Source organism: Bubalus bubalis, chromosome 19, assembly GCF_019923935.1.
Source record: "Bubalus bubalis isolate 160015118507 breed Murrah chromosome 19, NDDB_SH_1, whole genome shotgun sequence".
Taxonomy (NCBI): Eukaryota; Metazoa; Chordata; class Mammalia; order Artiodactyla; family Bovidae; genus Bubalus; species Bubalus bubalis.
In genome coordinates, this window is record NC_059175.1 from 13,615,847 (window position 1) to 13,633,479 (window position 17,633).

The 17,633-nt window shown below is 40.1% G+C and overlaps 2 protein-coding genes across 5 annotated transcripts in view; one reads left to right on the top strand and one right to left on the bottom strand.

Moving 5' to 3' along the window:
- NLN (neurolysin) overlaps positions 1 to 4,201 on the bottom strand; it is a 94,172-nt gene extending 89,971 nt beyond the window's left edge. The window contains exon 1 of one of the 2 annotated variants that reach the window (XM_006044450.4): positions 4,024 to 4,201. In XM_006044450.4, coding sequence (XP_006044512.1) covers positions 4,024 to 4,064 — 41 coding nt within the window. In that variant the 5' untranslated portion in view covers positions 4,065 to 4,201. The remainder of the gene's footprint in view (positions 1 to 4,023) is intronic. The other variant, XM_044932467.2, reaches the window with a different exon arrangement.
- Positions 4,202 to 4,317: 116 nt separating this feature from the next.
- SGTB (small glutamine rich tetratricopeptide repeat co-chaperone beta) overlaps positions 4,318 to 17,633 on the top strand; it is a 48,956-nt gene continuing 35,640 nt past the window's right edge. Inside the window, exons 1-4 of one of the 3 annotated variants that reach the window (XM_025270469.3) lie at positions 4,318 to 4,491; positions 5,648 to 5,767; positions 13,632 to 13,735; positions 16,720 to 16,789. In XM_025270469.3, the coding sequence (XP_025126254.1) occupies positions 5,668 to 5,767; positions 13,632 to 13,735; positions 16,720 to 16,789 (274 nt within the window). In that variant the 5' untranslated portion in view covers positions 4,318 to 4,491; positions 5,648 to 5,667. Of the gene's footprint in view, positions 4,492 to 5,647; positions 5,768 to 13,631; positions 13,736 to 16,719; positions 16,790 to 17,633 lie in introns of those variants that run through there. The other 2 variants (XM_025270468.3, XM_025270470.3) reach the window with 2 other exon arrangements.

Here is a 17,633-nt window from a genome sequence, read left to right on the forward strand (position 1 = left end):
TTGTAAAAATATGTCTCTTTACAAAAAATATTTTAGAAGCTATTAATGACTGCTTCTGGATAGGTGAATTGTGTATATTTTCTTTTGCTTATCAATAGATGGTTAGGTTAGATAGCATCACCGACTCAACAGACCTGATTTAAGCAAACTCCAGGAGATGGTGAAGGACAGGAGAGCCTGGTGCCCTACAAAGAGTCAGATATGACTTAGTGACTGAACAACAACTACTACAGGGAATATGTATTGCTATCATAATTTTACAAATCAAGGTTCTTTGTTTAACGGAAAGATGAAATTAGCGCTATCATAGCTATAATTTGGACTAAGCACTGTTGAATCATTTCTCTCACTTCTCTGACCATCCCAACCATCCCTCACTTTATAATATACATCAGATTTTGCGTGGCTCACATGCTGTGTCTGCAATCTGGCCTCCATGAGGGGAAATTCTCCTGGTTTAACTGCAATGACAACAAGAGCTGAAAGAAATCTTAGACATCATTTTACCTACTCCTTTTCATTTTACAAAATAAGAAATTTAAGAGAAATCCGAGAACTTGGGTGATTTAATTAAGGTCACAAGGTTAGATGAACAGCAACTACAATTCAATCTCCAGATTCCCAGTCTACTTATTCCCAAGAAATTGGCTAAATACCCCAATCAATGATCCTGGCTGCCACGCTGGCTTCGGGAAGGGGGTCTATAGTAACTCTGCCTTCAGGAAAACCCAAAAGATATCATAAGCCAGTTACCTAGTTACTCATGTAACACTAAAATGAATTCCCAAGTGTCAGAGGGAACAGGAAGATGATTAGGAGTACACAGAGGGCCTTCCATGTGGTCAAGTACTTACTCTTTAAGGAAGATACAGGTTTTGAAACAGAGACTCTGTTACTAAGTCATTCTTAAGAGCCTGGGGTTGATGACTACTGGATCATTATAGAGTACACTGATTAACTGCAATATAGAAGGTGATGGCACCCCACTCCAGTACTCTTGCCTGGAAAATCCCATGGGTGGAGGAGCCTGGTAGGCTGCAGTCCATGGGGTCGCTAAGAGTCGGACACGATTGAGCGACTTCATTTTCACTTTTCACTTTCCTGCATTGGAGAAGGAAATGGCAACCCACTGCAGTGTTCTTGCCTGGAGAATCCCAGGGACGGGGGGGCCTGATACGCTGCCGTCTATGGGGTCGCACAGAGTTGGACACGACTGAAGCGACTTAGCAGCAGCAGCAACATGCCCTTGAGTAACAAAAACATTGATATATTCATGGTAGATTGCTAGCTCCTAAAAAAGTAACAACTGTATGGTTTTTTATGTTTATTTCCTTCCACGCATAAACAAAGAATCTGGATAACACGTATCAGTGGTTCTCAAAATGTGGTCTGCCTTCCTGGATGAGCATATGGGCAGTAGTTCTTGAGACCATTTTAAGGAGTACATGAGGTTGAAGGAATTTCATAAAAATACTAAGACATTATCTACCTTTTCCACTTGGTTGACATCTGCACTGATGGTGAAAAGCAATGGTGGATAAAACTCTAGGCACCTTAGAACACTAGAAAGATGTGTAACACAGTGAGCCACAATTTTCCAAATGGTGTGTCTGATATTACAAAATCATGCATAGGTTAAAGATTCATTCAAACTGTAAGACAGACTCATGGATTTTAATGTAACAGTAAAAAAAGTACATTGATAGTTTCATGTTTCACATTGTAACCATCCTACCACTTGTCAAACTCTGATGTGATATCAAAGAATATCCATGAATATCTAAAAAAGTCTATTAAAATACTTCTCTTTTTACAACTACACATGATGGGTGGGATTTTCTCAATTTTCTTAAACCAAAAAAACCAGTACAACAGAAAAAATGTGGAAGGAAGCATACGTAAGAATCCAGCTATCTTCTATTAAGTCATACATTTGTTTTGCAAAAGTACAAAACAGTGCCACTCCTAGGATGGTTCTTTTTTTTTTTTTTTGGAAAAAAAAAAAAAAAGGCAAAACAGAAAATAAGTGTTGATGAAGATGCGAAGAAACTAGAACTCTTATGCTTTGCCAAAGGAGTGTAAAATGGTATAGCTGCTGTGGAAAATAATATGCTGGTTCCTCAAAAATTAAACATAAAATTACCATATGATTCAGTAATCCTCCTTCTAGGCACATATCCTGGAGAACTGAAAGTAGACATTGAAACAATATGTGCACACCAATGATCACAGCGGCATTATTCCAAATAGCTGAAAAGTAGAAACAACCCAATGTCCATGGATGGACAACTGGACAAATAAAATGTGGTATATCCATACTACAGAATATATTCTGCCTTAAAAAGGAAGGATATTCTGACACATGCTACAACATGGATGAAGTTTAAAGACACATTGCTGAGTGAAATAAACCAGTCACAGAAGAACACATATTCTAAGATTCCACTAGTATGAAGAACCTAAAATAGTCACATTCAAAGAGGGAGAGAGAATAGTGATTTCCAGAGACTGGAAGAGGGGATAATGAAAAGTTATTGTTTAATCCCCATGCAGAGTCTCAGTTTGGAATAATAAAAAAGTTCTGGAGATGAATAGTGGTGATGGTTACATAACAATGTGAATGCACTTAATGCCACTGAATTATGCACTTAAAGATGATTAAAATGGTAAATTTTATTTATATTTTACCACACACACACACACAAACCCAAGGAAAAAAATCCATAATGTCACCCTTCTCAGTGATTTTTTTTTTAGGAACACTTTGGAAAATGGTCATTTTTCATTAAAAATCTTAGGCATGTAACAAATGTAATACTGTTTAAAAAGAAACTAATAAATACTTTTAAATCTGCCTGGTTTCATTTCTAATACAGTAAAGATGGAAAGATATAACCCATATAAACAGAAGTTGTTAGGTCCTCAGTAATTTTTGAGTGGTAAAGAGATCCTGAGACTAAAAAGTTTGAGAATTACTGTCTTACATGAAATTTATTCTTTCTTCTTACACCTGTATTACATTTCCTCATTTGCTGGTATAGCTTCATTTGACAGCTCTACCACCTACAGCCTGCAGACTAAAAGGACAGATTGAAATATGGCCAAAATAATCACATGAACTCTTTATGTTTATTTTATGGTTCCCAATGCACCAAAACTATAAGGACTCCTCAGCATGAGTGGCAACGTACAACAGAAAACTGTTAAAAAGCTTACATGCTGATTGCTACGTTCTAAAGTGGTTTTATAAGGATCTACCTTTTTCTGTTGGTTCTTCATTCGGATTTTCAGTTGAAAGCTAGATTTGGGAATGCGGGTGATAGTCCCATTGTTTCTGAAAACCACTACATCCGTCGCAGCAGGGAAAAGAATTTCATTCTCTCACTCACCATCATGCTACTAGTCTATTGCAGAGGGGTGTGGTTAGGCGCTAAGTAATCTATCCAAAACAGCGCTGAAGCTGCCCCAAACCGTGTCCAAGCAATCTTTTCCTCCATTTTGGACCATGTCAATTAGCCCCGGCAAGAAGTAGAATGTTTTATACGGAAGAAGTAAATGAAAAGGAAATTGGAAAGGATGGACAGAAATAAGCAGCAAAATCATAGCGATTCCATTCTGCGTGGATGTTAAACGATCTGTGTGCCAACGATGCACATGAGGAGTAAATGAGAATTGTTATCTGAGTCTACAGCTGCCCTCACTTTTAACGACAGGTCTGCAGTTCCGGATGGGGGTCAAAGTCCAACGATTTTATTCCCATCATCTTTCTGCACTCCTTCGGGCAGGGCCTCTGACCAGTCTGACTGCTTGCAGTAGAGGCAGTCCCAAACAAAGGGAAAGGAAAGGTGGCCCCACGTTCCCGCGCCAGGTGTCCCTTGGGGTAGACCAAGAGGGCGGTGGGGAGGGAAGGTTCCAGGAGCGTCGTAGGGGTGCTGCTGGGAAAGGCTGGGCCCGGGGCGCCTGGCACTGACCAGGCAGAAGACCCCCGCCCACGGTCAAGGTTAGCCCGCACACGGGAGGTACCTGTGGAGGCCTCGCACAGCCAAAAGACACTGGACGATCATGGGAGAGCTGGGAGGCGAAGGGCTGCGGGCGCGTTGTCCTCCGATCTGGGGGCGAGGGTGGCGGGGCGCCGGGAAGCGGTGCAGTGGCCTAGCGCAGGAGGCAACCGTGGCGGCGGCTGCCAGCTGGGCCTGAACCCTCCCACGTGCGGCAGCCCCACGCTGGCGCCCACTTCAGCCCCGCCCCGGCTCCGCCCCATGCGTCTCGCACCGCCCCGGGGGCGGTTCTTGCGAGACGGCGACCCGGAGCCAAGCGCAGCGAGGGGTGGGCTGAGGGGCGTCGGCGGTCTGGGAGCCGGGGAAGTTTGGGACACCTCTGGCGGCGGTGCTGCGCTCCCGAGCCAGGCTGAAGCCCGGAGAACCAGGGGGCAGGCGGGCACATTTACGGACGCCCTCGGGCCGCTGCCACCGTTTCGCATCCTCTTCCCTGGTAAGGGGCTTCTGTCTGGGAAGGGTGCGTCTCCCGCCGCCCCAGTCCGGGCCTGCACGGCTCACCCGCAGCAAACGCTGTTGAGGCTAAGGCGAGGCCTGGGTAACGAAGGGAGGGAGAAGGAGGTCGATGTGCTCCGGGGAGAGGAATGGGGGCTCCGGGGAGAGGAATGGGGAGAAGCCTGGAGGAGGTTGGACTTCATTTTGTCTCGCGTCCCCTCTCCCCCTCCCCATTCTTTTTGCACCCTTCTGCCCTGGGTCCTTATTTAGGACTTGCAATCCCGTGGCCTATAGGCTGGGCTCTCTTTTAAAATAAGCACCGAGTAGTAAACGTCCTCGCGGTGGGTACCACACCCTGGCTTTGAATTAGGGAACCTGGGGAACAGATGGATGATGCGATTTAGTGGAAATAAGCCATTAATGCCGTCTGGACCTGCGCCACCGTTTGGATGCGATAGTATTCCATGTGAATGAACATGACCCGGAGCTTCCAGTCTGTCCACGAGAGCACAGCTACTGCAGAGAGCATTGGTCGGCTTGTAGTATCCATCGACTTGGGCAATGATTATCTGACATGTCTGTTGATTGAATAGAAATGCCATTTTTATTAAAAATGACCCTCAATGGTTGAACAACCTTTCACTAATAAATTTCCTCATCCGGTAACTGTCTCCACCTACAAAAGTAGGTGGACTGTAAATTATGCATTCATTTGAAAAAAAATCTCATGAAATAAAGGAAGATGCCCTGGGTGGATCAGCTTCTGAGTCAGCAGTATGAAATCTCCCTCAAAATAGTACTAAAGCCTTTTGGGGATTTCTGTATCTGTACCCCTATGCTTATCTAGCTACCTACCATATAAACTGTTAGGACATAGTGAGCTGTTCAGTGACAATCTAAGCTTATGTTGTACATGTTTTGAGAAAAAATTTACTTTTGCAAGTTTTAACATAACCTAATATTCCTAGGTGTAAATGAAAATGTCATACATTACCATATCAATATTTTGTGCCCTCTTGACTTTAAAAGAAAGGAGTGAAAGTAATACAGGCTTTTGCTTTTTACCTTTAATGTAATTTATGACCTTTGTGATTTATAATCTTCTTCACTGCTTCTTTAAAATTACTTAGTTCAGTGTTTTCCTTTTTCTTATCAAGGAAAAGTTTAAGCTTTAAACATGTCATCCATCAAGCACCTAGTTTATGCAGTTATTCGTTTCTTACGGGAACAAAGTCAGATGGATGCTTATACCTCAGATGAGCAAGAAAGTTTGGAAGGTAGGCACCTGTTCTCTGTGTTCATTTGTATTATGATTATAAAGACTAAAAATACTATAAGTCTGACTTTATGATCTCTTGTTTCAAAATCAGAATATCTTGTTGATTTTTCAAGAAGAGAGACCTTATGGTAAGGTTGTAATGTTTTCATCCTCTGAGGCTTTTTTTTTTCCAGTTAACAACAAGATAAGAGGACTTTTGTTTCTTTATTGAACAACTATTATGTGTCAGAACTATGCTATTCCTATCATAGGGAAATTTTTCTCCATGGTAACTGTTAAGTTCGTTATTATCCCCATTCAACAGAGGAGTAAGTGAAACCCGATAGATTAATCTAACACAGCTAATATGTGACAAAGCTGAGATTTAAATCCTGGTTCTTACTCTGAAGATCCTCTCTTTTAATAGAAAAGCATCCAGTTTAGAATCAATATCTGAAAACACCTTAGTCATTATTAAAGCACTGTGCAAAAGTCTAATAACTATTAATCTCTGATAACTTCCTACTGGGGGACTTGAAATAAGAGGATATCACCCTTGTTTTATGTTAGCTTTAAATATTAGATTTGGTAATCTGTAAAGTTGAGCAGGACTTGGACGATATCACGTTTCCTTGACACCATATTTTCTGCTTCATGCTTATGCGTTAGAAAATTTAAATTCAGTATAACCGTAAGAAGATAGAATTCTGCAGATGGGTTCGTGGGGGTTCAGTGAGCCAGCTTCCTTGTGGCCTAAAGACTTAATTATTTCAATAAGATAGTGCATTGGGGAGAATTTAATACATAACAGTACAATTTGAATTTTCCATCTGGAGCTGTTTCTCCTATAAAGGGGGACACATCTATTAATTTCAACAAGTACTTCCCCTGTGAATATGCTTTAGGAAGTGGGGATGAAAATTGAGCATTTGCTGTAAATCTGCTTGCAATCTGGTGAGATAATCTCTCCAGGTGGCAGTGAGAGGAGCTTGTGACTCGCAGTTGGAGATTGCAATCAGTCCATTAAGGTCTTTTTGTCCTCCTTGGTTGTTAGACCATGTGAAGATAAAGGCGACTGGTTATCTAAGGAAAATGTTGTTTATAGTTACTCTGTAGCAAACAGATAATGGAATCATTTAATTAAAGATGTTTGTTTTCTCATCAAAGGCAGTATAATACTTTTAAGGGCCTGAAAGAAAAGTTAAAAAAAAAAGTTTTTTTAAAACCAAGATGTTGTGTCCTATTTTGAGGATAGTATTCAGCCAAAAATATGTGTCTTCAGCTGTGTGTTATATATGGCAGTCAGAAATGGTGCCAATTGTTTTTGACCGACCCCTATTTTTGACTCAGTGAGTCTAATTTAATTGAACATAAAATCATGTGCTAATGTCTGCCCATCTTCTAGACATTTAAAAAAGCTCTCGGAGAGGAGCCTGAGTTCTCATACTAGCTTTACCACTACAGGGAAGCTAGTGTATTATCATCAGCTTTGAACTTTGTCATCTGATTGTGTAACCCAGTCCTGTTAATTGTCATCTGCTGACATCTGCTTCCTGTTTTGACTATTGTGGCTCCTGCTCACTGTCTCTCTAATACTATTATGTCTTGATTCTTGACGATTGTAATACATTCATTCATAATGCTTCCAGTTCTCTCCCACTAAGTTCCTTGACCTTCTGTACTCCAGTGATCTCACCACTCACTTGCTTGGTCATAACCTAGACCAGTGGTTCTCAGTTTGGCGTGACTGTATAGTGTCTAGAGAGCTTGGGGTGATTTTGTAGTATCTAGAGATATTTTGCGGAGAAGGCGATGGCACCCCACTCCAGTACTCTTGCCTGGACAATCCCATGGGCAGAGGCACCTGGTAGGCTGCAGTCCATGGGGTCGCGAAGAGTTGGACACGACTGAGTGACTTCATTTTCACTTTTCACTTTCATGCATTGGAGAAGGAAATGGCAACCCACTCCAGTGTTCTTGCCTGGAGAATCCCAGGGACGGGGGAGTCCTGGTAGGCTGCCGTCTATGGGGTCACACAGAGTCGGACACGACTGAAGCAACTTAGCAGCAGCAGCAGAGGTATTTTGATTGATTATGACGGGAGTGGGTCTGGTACTACTGACATCTAGTTGGTAGCGGTCACAAATAAAGATACCACAGATGCTCAAGGTGGACCTTAACAATAAAGAGTTGTCTAGTCTAAAATATCAGTTGGCCAAGGTTGAGAAACTCTTCCCTAGGCCTTGTTGTTGTTATTCCCCATAAACTCTCTCTTAAACATTTCACTTCCGCTGCCTGTTTTTCCAACTCACTCCTTACAGAATTCATACTCCATCAGTTCTTTGACCCTACCAATACCTCCAAGCTGTTGATCCCTTACCTTTCCACACCCCTCTTCTTCTTTTTTTTTTTTTTGCTTTCTTTTTTTATTGGAATATAATTGCTTTACAATGTTGTGTTAATTTCTGCTGTACAGCAATGTGAGTCAGCCATATGTATATATATATCTCCACTCTCTCTTGAGCCTCCTTCCCACCCCCACCCCCGCCATCTAGGTCATCACAGAGCACTGAGCTGAGCTCCCTGTGCTATATACGTTCTCACTAGCTATTTATTTTACACATGGTAGTGTGTATATCGGAGAAGGCACTGGCAACCCACTCCGGTACTCTTGCCTGGAGAATCCCATGGACAGAGGAGCCTAGTGGGTTGCAGTCCGTGGGGTCTCGAAGAGTCGGACACGACTGAGCGACTTCACCTTCACTTTTCACTTTCATGCATTGGAGAAGGAAATGGCAACCCACTCCAGTGTTTTTGCCTGGAGAGTCCCAGGGACAGGGGAGCCTGGTGGGCTGCCGTCTATGGGGTCGCACAGAGTCGGACACGACTGAGGCGACTCAGCAGCAGCAGCAGCAGCAGTGTGTGTATGTCACTGCTACTCTCTCAGTTTGTTCCACCTTTTCCTTCCCCACCCCAGGTCACAAGTCCATTCTCTACATCTGTGTCTCTATTCCTGCCCTGCAAATAGGTTCGTCAGTAACATTTTTCTGGACTTCATATATGTGTGTTAATATATGATATTTGTTTTTCTCTTTCTGACTTACTTCACTCCCCCAGCTTAAAGTCCATGGTTGCTCATTATAATCATGCTGGTGTATATGGTTCCCTTTCTTGCAGAACCCTACCTTGTTTAAATCCAACCCTCCACCTACTCCATGCCCCATCTCTGTGACTGTGTATAGATGGGATGATGCACAACCTTACTACTAGTCCTACTTTGAATTCATGACCACAAGCCTCAAGTGAACCTTTAATGCTGCCCTCTGTTCCAAGTGCATTCACATTTGTGCTCTCCTAGATGACCACTTTAACACTTTTTCATGCCTTCTCAAAACCACAAATCTTCTCCCTTGTACTCATTTTTTGTTGATGTCCTTACTTCTTATTCCATCAAGAAAATGAATTAATAAGAACATTCCATAAGACTCCCTCTGCTCCATCTACCTGCCACGAGCATCGATACACACATACTCTGTCTGCCTGTTACCATATACTGTGGACTAAATATTTGTGTCTTCCCAAAATTCAAATGTTGAGACCTAATGCCCAGTGTGATGGTATTAAGTGGGGTCCTCGTGACTGGGGTTAATACTGCCAGAGAGTTCCCTCACTCTTTCTACCATGTAAAGGCAAAGGAAGAAGGTGCTATCTGTGAACCAGGAAGCAGGTCCTCACCAGACATCAAATCTCCTGGCATCTTGATCTTGAGCGTCCCCATCTCCAGACCTTCTGTCACAGAAGCCCAGGACACCATAGATGAACTATCCATTGTCCTTTCTAAATGAAACCCCTCTACCCGCAGACCTGATCTCATCCTATCTGTCCCAGTCCAGGCTCTCACTGTAGTTATTTTACACTCCTTGACTTACATGAGCAAATTTTCAGTCTCTTCTACATCATTTCCATCAGAATATAAACTTTCTCCCTTCTTAAAAAATCAAAACCAGTAACTAATTACTCTTGCCATACTACTACCCACCCCTTCCCCCACTGAACTAGTGCCTACTGTCTTCCTTTTGCTAGAAAAATTTTTGAAAGAATTGTCTATACTTGCTTTCTGCAATTCCTCTCCTCTTCTTTCTTAAACTCACCTCAGATAGGCCTTTGCCTCCATCTCTCCACTCATACGGTTCTCATCAAGGTCGTCAGTGATTTCTGTGGTATGTAGTTCAGATGGTCAGTTTTCAGTCTTCATTTCACTTGGTAGCAGTCTCTGATAAAATTTATGATGGCTCCCTCATTCCCTCTCCTTCCTTATGCTTTATTCACTTGGCTTCCAGGATACCTCATACTCTTCTTGGTTTTCTTCTGATCTCATTGTATGCTCTTTTTCTGTCTCCTTTGCTGATTCCTCTTCTTTCCCCTGACCTGGAATACACTAGTATACCAGTATATGGAATATACTGGTAGCTCAGCTGGTAAAGAATCTGCCTGCAATGCAGGAGACCCTGGTTTGATCCTGGGTTGGGAAGATCCCCTGGAGAAGGAATAGGCTACCCATTCCAGTATTCTTCATCTTCCCTGGTGGCTCAGCTGGTAAAGAATCTGGCTGCAATGCGGGAGACCTGGGTTTGATCCCTGGATATATCCAGGGCCCAGTGCTTGATCTTCTTCTCTTCATTATCTGCACTCACTTTGCTGGTGTTATAGTTCAGCCTCTTGGCTTTAACTATCCTTTTTTAATATGTTGATATCTGTCAAATGTATACCCTCAGCCCACACCTTTCTTCTGAACTCCAGGCTTCTACATCCAGCTGCCTACTAGCTATCTTCATTTGTATGTCTAACAGGCATCTCAAGTTGAATATTTCCAAAACTGAACTCCTCCCACCCAAAATCTGTTTTATTTCACAACTTCCCTAACTCAGTTCCCTAATTCCATCTTTTCAGTTGCTTAGGCTAAAAGTTTTCTTATCATTGTGAACTCTTCTCTCTTAGACACTGCATCTAATTATTCAATAAATCCTGTTGGCTGTCCCTTCCAAATATATCTTGACATTTTCCCACCTCCGCCAATATTACCAATGGATAGAACTAAGTACTTATTTACAGTGATGGCCTCTAACTAGTCCCTCTGCTTCTGTATTTGCTGCTTCATTGACTCTTCTTAATGCAGCCACCAGTGATCCTTTAAAACAGACCATGTCAGATCTATGTCAGTTCATAGACTCCTTCTCTTTCTCACTTGGCTTTAGTCAAATTAGCTTTCTCACTCTGAATGCACCAAATCCTCTTTCCTAAAGGCTTTTGCAGGGACTTCTCTGGCGGTCAAGTGGTTAAGACTTTACCTTCCACTGCAGGGGGTGCAGGTTGATCCGGGATTTGGAAGCTGGGATTCCCACATACCTTGGGGCCAAAAAACCAAAACATAAAATGGAAGCAACGTTGTAACTAATTCAACAAAGACTTTAAAATGGTCCATATCAAATAAATAAATGAAGACTTTTGTTACATCTGTTTTCTCTGCCTAGCATGTTCTTCCCCTAGATAACGGTAATATCCCATCTCCAGGTCCTCTTTTCTGAATGAGGCCTTCGCTGCGTACTCCATTAAACCTGGAGCCCGCTTCCCTCCTCTGCCTTCTGCATTCCCATCCTTTTTGCCCTGCTCATTTTTTGTTTACAGTCTTTTTCTCCATCTCCCAGTAGAATGACAGCCCCGAGAGGTCAGGAGTTTTTTCTGTTCACTGTTATTGCCTTCTGCATTCCCATCCTTTTTGCCCTGCTCTACTTTTTATCATTTTTTGTTTACAGTCTTTTTCTCCATCTCCCAGTAGAATGACAGCCCCGAGAGGTCAGGAGTTTTTTCTGTTCACTGTTATATAAAAAGGGCCTGAGACATGATAGGTGCTCAATAAATATTTGCTGAATTGAACTGATGAATGAAATCCAGTGATCCTGGGCATCCTAGTTAGTCTGTATCTTAATTTCTAATAGGTGGAGTTCTTTCCCCCTTCATCTAATAGATGTGTCAAAAGAATTAGAATTGGTGATGGCAGGTGTTTGGCATATGGAAGCTTTAGTATAAGGTGCTTTATAGATGGGATGTGGTATCATTGAATAGAATTCTTTGCTTGTCCTTATCATCATCAGTATCAGACTCTTACTGTTTGATGTAAGAGTGGAGCAAACTTGTATATAGAATCTCTCTAGATTTTTGATTTATTCCTGAAAGGAGGACCATATGTAATAATCCCTGTTTCATAAATGAGAATCTTGAGGTAAAAGTGAGATAAATTGTTGTACCCAGGTTATTAGATTTTTGTTTTCTGGATTAATAATGATAATGAGAGTCCTGAGTTCCAAGGCTGTGGTGGCTTTTTTTTTTTTTACTAAACCATATGTCTCTCTAAATATGTGTTAGTGTTGAACACTAAACATTTTGGCAGCAAATTTACTTATTAAAACAACTGTGCTTACTTTAATGTGGAATCTAAAACAGTCAAATGCGTAAAAACAGAGAGCACGGTGGTGGTTGCCAGTGCTGGGGTAAGAGAAAATGGGGAAGTAATGGTCAAAGGGTACAGCGTTTCAGCTATACTAAATAAATACGTTCTGGAGATCTATTCAGCAGAGGGCCTATAGCTAACTGGATTGTACTTAAAATTTGGTAAGAGAGTCAGCCATAAAAAGGAACAACTTTGAGTCAGTTCTAGTGAGGTGGATGAACCCTGTTGTACAGAGTGCAGTAAGTTGGAAAGAGGAAAACAAATGTTGCATATATATGGAGCCTAGAAAAATGGTACTGATGAATCTATTTGCAGGGTAGGAATAGAGACACACACATGAACAGACTTGTGGACACAGCAGAGGAAGGAGAGGGTGGGACAAATTGAGAGAGTAACATTGAAACATGTATATTTCCATATGTAAAATAGACAGCTAGTGGAAAGTTGCTATATAACACAGGGAGCTCAACCTGGTGCTCTGTGACAACATACGGGGGTGGGATGGGGTCGGGGGTGGGAGGGAGGTTCCAGAGGGAGGGGATATGTGAATGCTTTTGGCTGATTCATGCTGTTGTATGGCGAAAACCAACACAATATTGTAAACCAATTATCTTCTAATTAGAAATAAATTTTAAAAATTTGATAAGAGGGTAGATCTTATGTTAAGTGTTCTTAACACACACAAACACACCAGTAAAGGGGACAAGCTCATTAAAATGTGCACTTTCTTATATGTCAATCATGCTTCAGTAGAGTGGTTCAAAAACAAACAGTTGTGTTTATCTGCCTCCTTCTATTAAGGGTAAGCTTCATGTGGATTGTGATTTTTGTGCTAACTGTTATGTCTCTGCCACCTTATAAGAGCACCTTGCACATAGCAGGTGCTTGGTAAATTTGCATACCTGAATGAGTTTTTAAAAGCCAAACTATCTTCAACTAAGTAAGTACATCAGGATAATACTTAGTGGTTCCTACATGCCAGAGGCTATGTCTCTTACTATTTTTAATCAGATTGAGAATTCTATTTTTCACATTAAAAAAATAGTTTTTTAAAGTTTTATTCAAGATATTGGTAATGGGGAATATGTTGTTAATGACTTGCTTTAAAAAGAATATGATGTAATACACATATTGAGAAATTATATTCTAGGTAACATTTTTCTTAAAGTGAAGAAAAAGAAGCCAAGTTGTCTTCCCTCAGTAGCTGGTCTATAAACAGAAATCTCTATGCAGCTGAACCGTTTAGTTTTCCTTATGTTCTGTGATCAAAATGCTGAATTACCACAGATTGCAGAGTGCAGATTTCTACCAGAAAAAAAAAAAGTTTCTTTTTTTAGATTGCTAATTTTTTTTCACTATTAAAATTTATTTCAAGTTGCAATTCAGTGCTTGGAGACAGTTTTTAAAATCAGTGCAGAAGACACACATCTAGCAGTTTCACAGCCTTTGACAGAAATGTTCACAAATTCCTTCTGTAAGGTAAGCTCACATCCTTTTCTCATTAGTATGGGATTATCTAAGTGTGACTACAGTATTATGTTGGATTGTCAATATTTGAGGGGCCAGGCTTAGGTAACTAACTTCTTCCTGGGTATAAATAAGATAGTTGGTCCACATGGATATGATTTGAGACCTAAAAATGTAACTTTTAATGTGCATTAGATTTTCATATTAGTAACTCTACTCATCCTCTCACCTTCTTTTATATTTAATGATATATCTTAGTTGACTTCTTAAGTCTTTTATAGTATTTGGGTGTTTTTAAATTTCTGACATCTGAATTAATGTTCCCCTAAAATGTGAAATACAAATTAAAAATAAAAATCTTAATGTTTAGGAAGAAACTGTATAAAAAAGGCATCATCATTTTGAGACAGATTTTTATCAAATTTGGCCATTAATGGGGCTCTTTAAACAGGGAAAGTTTCTGTGGTCAGTGTGCAAAGCCAAGACTGAAATCCAAGGATGCTAATCCCTGCTCCCTGGGATTGTTTACATGCTCTCTGGTTTCTGACCTTTTCAGGAAATATGGGTGAAAAGATTGAAAAATCTTAAGGTTGCTGGGTTTAGGGCCCCAGCAGACCTCCCATGTGATTTTTCATTACATTTTGGTGCCACGTGAATCTCTTTTAGTATTCTCACTGTGTATTCAAGCTTCAGTACAGATTGAGGAACTCAGGAGAGGAGCTGAAACATGCAGGGTATCTTCAGCCTGGCAGGGATATTGCTGAGAATACCACACACACTGTTTCTAGAATTCACTGGGAAGAGGTCCTTAGAGGTGCATTGAAAATGGTGATTTGTCAGTAATCTGCTCCCTCCTTTTATACTTGGAAAAAGGATAATACAGTTACACATTAATTCATCAAATAGATGAATTCCAATCATCTGAGAAGATGTAAGGAGCTAGTGGCATGTCTCCGTGGTACTGTTCTTCTCTTTGGTTTCTGTGGTTCTTTCACTGTCTGGGCTCACAGCCTCTTCTGGGAGCCCTATTTCAGAGGCTGGGCATGGCAGCGGCAGGGCTGACCTTACCTCCAATGTGCAGAAGAGCCTGTGCTTGAGACAGGGCTTGGATTTGCTCACTCTTTTTGCTCCTGTCATCACTGACTAGCACTGAAGAGATCAAAACTATTTTTCTTCCCAGGAAACTCAGATTGATTTTTACACTCTGTTTGAATGGAGCTCTTTTTTTTTTTTTTTTTCTATTTCTGATTGGATTTACTTGTAAAAGTTTGTTGCTTACTATTTTAAATATATAGTTTCTTAAAACCAGCTCCATAGTATATCTACATGGGGTTATCTGTGGTATCAGTCCTTTCACAGTCCTATGAACAGGTGTGACTTCCTTGTGTAGGTGTCTGTTACAGGGTGTGGCAGAGAAAGTCTAAAACTTGTTTGAAGCAGCAGCAAGACTTACAATTAGAGACATCACTGCCCTTCCAATTGAATTTGGTTGTAATGTTGGACAGTTTATTTTTAGGATACTGCTTTCCTCCCCAATTAAGTTTATATACTAAATGGATTCTTTCCTTCTGTATAAAGTAGATAATACTTGTCCTCACATTGTGGACTGCTCAAATATTTTCATGAATATGAGAATTAATTTTCAAAGTTGTGAAACTGTGGCAATTTCATTAATATCATTCAGAAGGATTTAGAAGACAGAATGGACTATAACCCATTTTTCAATATGCCATTTTTTGACCCCCCAGAGTCACTTTTTCACACATGAACTGCCTAGGCTTGTCAGGAGATCTGAAATGGAAGGAACTCGAAAAGCAAGTACTGCAGGGCAACAATGCATCTTTGAACTACACTTACATCCTGAAGCTGAAACAGTCCAGTTTAAGTAGTGATCTCTACTTATTAATGTTCCTAGTTGATTCTGTACTTTTTTATGTTAAAACTTTGCTTAGAAAAACTGATTGATAAAGACTAAAAAAAATAAGAACAACTTATATACCTTATAGTGATTTTGTACCTGTGAAGATCTGTGTATAATTAACAAAGTGTATTTCCAGTGTTAGAGCTATCAAGTTTATTGCCATTTTAGTCAAAACAAAGGTAATGGTGAATGTATTTTAAATATGAATCATAGGTATATTGACTCCAAATTATGCCTTTTTGAAAATTATAAACATTTATTAACTTCAGAGTCAAGTTTAAAAACAACACAATTTAAAAGGAATCTTTCAAAAATGGAAAAATACATTGTGTTTCCATTACCACTCAAGACATTTCTGAATTTTTATTTAGTTTTCATAAGCACTTTGGTTTGAACTTTATTATTGCAAAAGAGGTTTGAGGATGATAGTAGGTGCTAAAAGCAGGAATCTTATACTGTTTTTTATCTTATGAGGATTTTATGACCATTGTTTTAAAAAGTTTAAACAGTATGGAATGATATAATGAAGAGACTGAAAATCTTACTTCCAAATATTCCTACTGTTAACTTTTTGTGTGTTCCTTACTGTTGTTTGATTTTCAGCCAGCATGTGTATGAATATTTGTGTATATATTTAAATAACAGGATCATATTGTAAATGTTTTATTGGTACCTGTGAATTTGATTTAGTAGGTTTCTCTTAGAATATTAGCACTGTATTTCTGAATTTTCACTAAACAATCCCTTGAACATATTTTTATTACTATTCTTTGTATATCAATTCCATTCTTTGTTCATGAAGTAGGATTTCTAGATATAGTGAAAGCAAGTAAAAAAAATTAATTCATATTTGTTCACTTTTTTCTGGAAAAATTCCACATATTCATTTTTCTAATAAACGTATGTGAGGGGAGTTTTCCCCTATTTCTTGTTAACACTGTTATTTAGATGGTAGATTTCATGACATGAAATTATAGTTGATGTACTAAATAATGGTTAAGTCATTATTACTGTAACTTATAGTTCTCTGGGATGACTCTATGAATGAAGTACATTGTATTTTATTTAATTTCAGAATGACATTCTGCCTCTCTCAAACTCAGTGCCTGAAGATATGGGAAAAGCTGATCAATTAAAAGATGAAGGTAAATGTTTCATAGAAAAATTACTTATTTAGTAAAAGTTTCTGCAGTGCTAGGGAAGGTGACTATGAACTGGTCAGATTCTGGTTTATACTGCCAAGACCGGATTGTCATACGTCCTTGTGGCATTTGTGAAACAGAAGTGAATGTGATAGGGAAGAAGCCTGGAAATACAGATAGCTTGTGAACGATACAAGTATGGCTTGTTTCAAGAGAAGCAGATCTGTTGTGAGGAAAACTTGCAAAACAAATCACTTAAGGGGTGATTCTTATACCTGTGTTTGCTATGTGCACTCCAGGATCCCAAATTCTTTATGCTAAATAAAAGACATGAAAATGGTTTTCAGTATTGTTTATAACTTTCCTGTATTTAGTGTTTTTGAGTTCTTTGACATGTGTTAATGTATGTATATGGCACTTAAGAGTTTATTAGCTAGCATGTTTGATTACTGTGTTATTAAATTTTCTAATAGTGGCTGTAGAAAGCTTGAACATGAAAGTGTTAGTTCCTCAGTCATATCTGACTCTTTGTGACCCCATGGATTGTAGCCTGCCAGGCTCCTTTGTCCATGGAATTCTCCAGGCAAGAATACTGGAGTGGGTAGCCACTTCCTTCTCCAGAGGATCTTCCTGACCCAGGGATTGAACCAGTGTCTCCCACATTGCAGGCAGATTCTTAACCATCTGAGCCACGAGGGAAGCTATTGAAGCATACTTGATTTTTATAAATAAGTCAGCATTGAGACTCTGGGTTCAATTTTTCCATCATGGTCAGTTATGTTAAGCTATAGAGGCAAGCCTGGTCAGGCCTATAAGATTTCTAGTAAGGAGCTATAGGGCAGAGTCC